Here is a 7,116-nt window from a genome sequence, read left to right as displayed (position 1 = left end):
ATAATTTTTTTAAACAGTTGTCTTGCATTATTTATCCTACAAGGGAATGCTTCTGGCCAGCCGCATACAGTATCTGTTAACACCAACAAATATCGATCACCCCCTTTTCTTGGTAATTTAGAAAAATCTATTTGCCAATGCTGTCCCAGATAACTTCCTGTCCCAATTGTTCCACTTTGATTTATATTTTCAGTTTTAGGGTTATTCCTAGGACATAGCTGATATTGTTTTGTCACCGATTGAACTGTGGTGCATAGATTTCTTCCTACAGTTTGTCTAAATATTTATGTAAAGAGTTGCTACCCCAATGAGTTTTATTATGTTCTCCCTGAACTAACTTCCAAAGTTGATTACAGGGTATTACAATTCGCCCATCAAGTATCTGAACCCAATCCTCTTTATTTTCCTGTCCTATTAGATCTTGAATCAATTTTCTGTCCTCTTTTGAATACCTAGGTTTAGATTTTCCAATTGTCAGTTTGCCATCAGGGATTAAGGACATGATTTTAGATTGTTCAGCTGCTCGTTTGGCTTCAAAATCGGCCAAATTATTTCCAATTTCCTGATCAGAGTCATTTTGTCAATGTCCTTTACAGTACAGAATACCTACTTCTTCAGGTAGCTGAACAGCTTCCAGTAGCCATAGAATTTCTGTAGCATGTTTAAACTATTTCCCTTGTGTGTTCAAAAGTCCTTGTTCTTTCCAGATAGCACCATGTGCAAGAACCACACCAAATGCATATTTAGAATCAGTCCAAATATCTATCCTTTTATCTTTAGCCAATTCCAGGGCTCTTGTTAACGCTATTGTTTCTGCCTTCTGGGCAGAAGTGTTCGAGGGTAAAGGTTTAGCCCCTATTACCTGTGAAGTGGTGGTAATGGCATATCCTGCCTTTTCTTTACCATTTTTCATGAAGCTACTACCATCAGTAAACCAAGAATCAGCATCTTCCAGAGGTTTTTCTTTCAAGTCTGGTCAGCTCGAATATACAGTCTCTATGGTGGCCAAGCAGTCATGTGTTAGTGGTTCTGTCGATTGTTCCTGCAAAAAGGATGCTGGATTTACAACATTAGTGACCACAATTTCTATATCATCTTGTTCCACAAGAGTGGCCTGGTATTTATAAAAAATGTGAAGGAGATAACCAGTGGGCTCCTTTCTGTTCCAGGACTGCTGATACAACATGGGACATTAGCACAGTAATTTTGTCCCAAGGTGAATTTGTGAGCCTCTTCAATGTTCATGACAACTGCTGCCACAGCTCTTAGGCATCTGGGCCATCCTTTGCTTGCTTCATCCAGCTGTTTTGAAAAACACGTCACTGCCTTCTGTAGGGTCCTGGTTTTCGAGCAAGGACGCCCAAAGCTATTCCCTGTTCTTCACAGGAATATAGCCAAAAGGATTTAGTTACATCCAGAACTCACAGAGCTGCAGCTCACATTAGCTCTATTTTTAAATTTCTAAAAGCCCCCTCTGCTGAATCAGTCAATTCTAAAGAGGGAGAGTTTCCCTTCAACAGTTCATATAGTGGTCTTACCAGAACATCATAATCATGGATCCAAAGTCTGCACCATCCAGTCATTCCCAGTAATGTCCGGAGCTCCTTGCCGGTTGACGGTCGTGGAGTCTGACAGATGGCTTCTTTTCTAGCAGCTCCAGGTTCTCTCTGTCCTCCTGTTATTTCATATCCTAGGTAGGAAACTAGGGTTTGGATTAGTTGGGCCTTCTGTTTGGATACCCGATAACCATTCAGTCCCGGAAAAGTTAATAATTCCACTGTCCACTGGATACATTCTTCCTCTGTTTCTGTAGCAATTAATAGGTCATCCACATATTGTAACAGAATCCTCGTCTGAGTAGGTGCCTTCCATGATTCTAGTTCTCTTGCTGATTTCCAAAAATTGCTGGACTGTTTTAAACCCTTTAGGTAAAGCCGTCCAAGTTAATTGAGTTTCCCTTCCTGTGTCAGTATTTTCCCATTCAAAAGCAAATAAATTTTGGCTTTCTTTGGCCAATGGTAAGCAAAAGAAAGCATCCTTTAAATCCAAGATGGCAAACCATTTCTGATTATTATTCAATTTAGTCGATAAATCATACAAATTAGCTACTACTGGACGAATATCCTCTGCAATTTTATTGACTACACTGAGATCTTGAACCAATCTAAAACTTTTATCATCATATTTCCTTACTGTCCAGATAGAAGTATTATATTCCAATTCACATTCAATTAATAATATATATTTTAAAATTTATCAGTGCCTTTCTTTTTTTTATTATTCCCTTTGATCTTCTAATTTTAAGGGATATTTTTTTATTCTAATTGGGCAGGCTCCCCTTTTTATTTCCACTTTAACAGGCAAAGCATTTTTCACCTTACCTGGAACTTCAGATGCCCATACTCCCAGATATACCTGATTAAGGATTTCTTCTATTTCAGGGAGGTCCTCCTGTTTGCATTTCTGCTAAATTAGAGATAAACTCAAAATTGCAATTTACTGATTATTTTAACTCTAAATTCCATTTTGCCTTCTTTAAATGTTGCTTCTCACCCTAATAAAAATTTTAGAGAATTTGGCATGCATAAAAATTTATGCATTCCTATTTGTTTTTCCAATTTGTACTTTAAGGGTTTCAGAAAGAATGCCTCGGGTTGTTTCATTTTTGTTTTTTCTCTTTTTCTTGGTGGCCAGTAGCTCCCACATCTGTAATAACTTCTTTTCTCTCAAATTTAACACTGAACAAGTTGCTCCCGTATACACTAAAATTCCACTTTATTTCCTCTAGTCCCTAGTTTTAATTTAACCAGTGGATCTGCTAGGGTAGATTCCCCAGGTCCCTGTCAGTCTAGTTCCAATTCAGTCACAGGAGCCACGCCATGGCACCCCCCCCCCCCCCCCCCCCCCCCCCCAGGTTCAAATCAACCACCACAGCCGTGGCTATAGCACGACCCAGCTTTTTCTTTTCTACCTGTGCCCGATTCCTATACGCTCTTCATGCTTCCTTCTGTCCACATTTATTCAACAACCCCTCAGTCCCGTCTGTGAAAATGTTTGTTCCCACTTGTCTGCCTGCACCAGCACACATTCCATGCTCAAACACAGGAGCTGCGCGAGCTCCCCTCCTTTCCCCCTTGGTTTTCCTTTTTTTTTTTCTCACAGTTGCTCACCCTGCTCTGCAGGCGCTGCAGATGCCTGCCTCTGCAACAGCACTTCTGGTTTAACAGAAAATCTTTGCATTTGAATGGGAAAACCCTAGGAGTGGACGCAGAGCTCATCTAACCTGGACGGTGCTGCCTCAAGGATTCAAGAACAGTCCCACCCTGTTTGGAGAACAACTGGCAAAAGATTTAGAATCCTGGGAAGCCTCACTGGAAGAAGGAAAACTATTGCAGCATGTAGATGACATCTTAATCGCTATCCAGGCAGAAGAAGCTTGTGTGGACTGGACAGTAAGCCTTTTAAACTTTTTAGGACTTCAAGGATACAGAGTATCCAAGAAAAAGGCCCCAAATGTAAAACAAAAGGTAGTTTACTTGGGCTATGAGATAAGTGCTGGAAAATGAACCTTGGGACAGAACCGTAAAGAGGCCATATGTCAGACCCCGAAGCCACAGACAATAAAAGAACTATGATCCTTCCTGGGAATGACAGGATGGTGTAGGCTGCGGATTTACAACTACGGGTTGCATGTAAAGCCTCTATATGCACTAATTGCTGATGTAAGCAGAGATCTTCAGTGGACAAGAGAGGCTACCCAAGCCTTCAACCAACTAAAGGAGGCCCTTATGTCAGCTCCGGCCCTAGGACTTCCAGATGTGAGCAAACCATTCCTTTTGTTTTCTCGCGAGAGACACGGAATTGCCTTGGGAATACTAGCTCAGAACTTGGGCCCATATCCGCAAGCAGTTGCTTGTTTTTCTAAGCAATTGGACTCTACGGCTGAAGGATGGCTGGGGTGCCTTAGAGCTGTAGCGGCAGTCGTGCTGAATATTCAAGAAGCACGCAAATTCACTCTAGGCCAGAAAATCACAGTGCTAGTGTCCCATACAGTGTCTGTAGTACTGGAGATAAAAGGTGGACACTGGCTTTCCCATCAGAGGTTCCTAAGATATCAAGCCATCATGGTGGAACAAGATGATACAGAGATAGTAACAACTAACATTGTTAACCCAGCTTCTTTCCTCAGCGGAAATGAAGGAGAACCTATACATCGCGATTGCCTAAAAACCATTGAGGACACATATTCCAGCCGCCCAGACCTACAAGATACCCCTTTGGATGATGCAGAAACCTGGTTTACTGATGGAAGCAGCTATGTCATCAGCAGAAAGCGGCATGCTGGATATGTGATCACCACTTGCAGAGAAGTAATAGAATCTGGACCACTACCAACAAATACTTCCGCACAAAAGGCAGAACTGATCGCTCTAACTAGAGCTCTGGAACTAGCAAAAGGAAAAAATATAAACATCTATACAGACTCAAGATATGCATTTGGAGTCGTGCATGCACATGAAGCCATCTGGAAAGAAAGAGGACTTTTGAACTCACAAGGGAAAAACATAAAACATGCACAAGAGATAGTGAGATTGTTGGAAGCAGTCCAACTACCTGGGAAGGTAGCAGTTATGCACGTTAAAGCACACCAGAAGGTGAGCTCGATGCAGGAAGAAGGAAATGAGCTGGCGGACAGAGAGGCAAAAGAAGCAGCAAAAAGAGAGGTAATTATAGAAGGAGCTTTAATTTCTGATGGGAACATTCCTTTAGAAGGTAAGCCAAATTACAATAAGGAAGATCAGAAATTAATCACAGATAAGGATGGAATACTAAATAAAGAGGGGTGGCCTCGCACACCGCAAGGGAAAATAATTGTCCCCTCCTCTTTGTTATGGGCCGTTATAAGAAATGAGCATCAGAAAACACATTGGGGAGTGGATGCTTTACATAAGTACTTAATAAACAGAATCATAGCTAGAAATTTGTATGCTACCATCCAACAAGTAACTCAACAATGTGATCTCTGCCTTCAAACAAACCCCAAAAATACTCCCAAACTCAAAATGGGCCAAATTGGAAGGGGCAATGGACCAGGCCAACAATGGCAGATTGACTTTACTAAATTACCAAGGAAAGGGGGGTATAGGCATTTGTTGGTACTTACAGACACCTTTTCAGGTTGGCCAGAAGCCTTTCCAACTAGAAGTGCAAAAACCCGTGAGGTAACGAAAATATTGTTGCAGGAAATAATACCACAATATGGAGTTCCAGCCACTATATATTCAGAAAGAGAACCACATTTTATTTCAAATGTGGCACAACAAATTAACAAACAACTAGGTATTGATTGGCAACTTCATACTCCCTACCACCCTCAGTCAAGTGATCTGGTGGAGAAAATGAACCATCTAATTAAACAACAAATTGTGAAATTGGGTCAGGAGGCCAGTTTACCTTGGCGCCAGTCACTTCCATTAGCTCTGCTGAGAATTAGAACTAAACCAAGGACTCAAGAAGGGTTGAGTCCTTTTGAAATTCTGTATGGAAGACCATATGGGGTCCAACAGGGAATGTCTCTCCAAGTGGGAGAAGAAACTATGAATAACTATATAATAGAGTTAGGAAAACAACTCAGGAAAATTGAAAAACATGTGGCTGGAACTCGAAGCAGAGGACTGGATAGTCCTGTACATAATATACAACTTGGAGATTATGTGTATATAAAATCTTTCAGACCCACAGGGGAAGAAGATCTCGAACCAAGGTGGAAGGGGCCATTCCAAGTATTACAACTTTTACAGCTACCAAAATTAGAGAACAAAGCGTCTGGATTCATCATACTCGAGTCAAGAGGGCCCCAAAAGCTCCCTGGAAAATCACATCAAGCAGTAATAACAGACTGAAATTAAAAATAAGTAGCAAAAGATAAAGTAAAGTAACATAGCTAGTTAAAATGAAGCAGTTATTTATATTAATCCTTTATATCTATACCATGGTCCAAGCCATAGGAAAGGAAACATCAATACTGGGGTTGAACACAAATGTCTGGCTCACGTGGGAAAACAAGACTGGAGTTACTGATTTCTGTCTGACCTTGGCACAGGTGGGAAACCCTTTTCAAACATGCTTAATTGGAGTACTATACCTGAGCCCCCTCGACTTTCAGGGATGGGTAAGAAATCCCTCGGTTCTAAATTCTACCACAGTGACCGAAATGGTCAAGAGGGCTTGAGGAACTGATTGGACAGTTGCATCAGCCCAAATGGGAGCCATAATAAAAAAATCATTCCACTATCCTGATGCAAGAACTCTGACTCCTGGGATCTGACAAAACTAATCAGAGCTGTATAACTTTTCATACATGGTCAAGTGAAGTCCCTGAGACTAAAGTAACTAGCGGAAAGACATGGTACCATCATATAACCGCTTACTGCTCAGAATCATCCTCAGTGTTACGATACAGTGATGAAATACCCAAAGCTCTACTCCTAGGATATTTCTTGATATGTGGAGACCGTGCATGGCCAGGAATTCCTTCCAAACCCTTTGGAGGACCATGTTATCTAGGCAAATTGTCTCTGTTTGCAGCCTCCAAAAGACATTTAGTCCAAGACATGAAGGGCAGCCTCTGCAGAGACAAACGATCCATCAAGCAATTAGGCCCGAATTGCGATTCTACTTTAAAAATTTGGAATCACACAGCAAGATTTTTAGCAGCATTATTTGTACCACATATAGCAGCAGGGAAAGCATTGGCAGACATACATCGTTTGGCATGTTGGGCAGCTAAACAATTAAATATAACTTCAGACGTAATATCCTCACTTGCCACAGATACAGGTAGTGTAAGACACGCATCTTTACAAAATCGAGCAGCAATTGATTTTTTATTATTGGCCCATGGACATGGTTGTGAGGATTTCGAAGGTATGTGCTGCATGAACTTATCTGACCATTCTGAATCAATCCATGCTAAGCTGTGAAAATTGCAGGAGAATATGAAAGAGCTTAAAATTGTTGGAGGCGGATTGGATGAACGGCTAAATAACCTAGGAATTACTGGGTGATTCAGAGATATACTTAAACAAGGCCTTCTAATCTTAGCTATAGTACTAC

The 7,116-nt window shown here is 41.1% G+C and overlaps 1 protein-coding gene across 1 annotated transcript; it reads left to right on the top strand.

Moving 5' to 3' along the window:
• Positions 1-4,124: 4,124 nt before the first annotated feature.
• On the top strand, positions 4,125-6,232 carry LOC117437994 (protein NYNRIN-like). The gene is made up of 2 exons (XM_034073313.1): positions 4,125-5,558; positions 6,167-6,232. The coding sequence occupies exons 1-2, from the start codon at positions 4,125-4,127 to the stop codon at positions 6,230-6,232; spliced, it is 1,500 nt and encodes a 499-aa protein (XP_033929204.1).
• Positions 6,233-7,116: the final 884 nt, after the last annotated feature.

The sequence above is a fragment of the Melopsittacus undulatus genome, chromosome W (genome assembly GCF_012275295.1).
Source record: "Melopsittacus undulatus isolate bMelUnd1 chromosome W, bMelUnd1.mat.Z, whole genome shotgun sequence".
Taxonomy (NCBI): Eukaryota; Metazoa; Chordata; class Aves; order Psittaciformes; family Psittaculidae; genus Melopsittacus; species Melopsittacus undulatus.
Note: the sequence above shows the minus strand (reverse complement) of the source record. Positions and strands in the feature narration are given on the sequence as shown.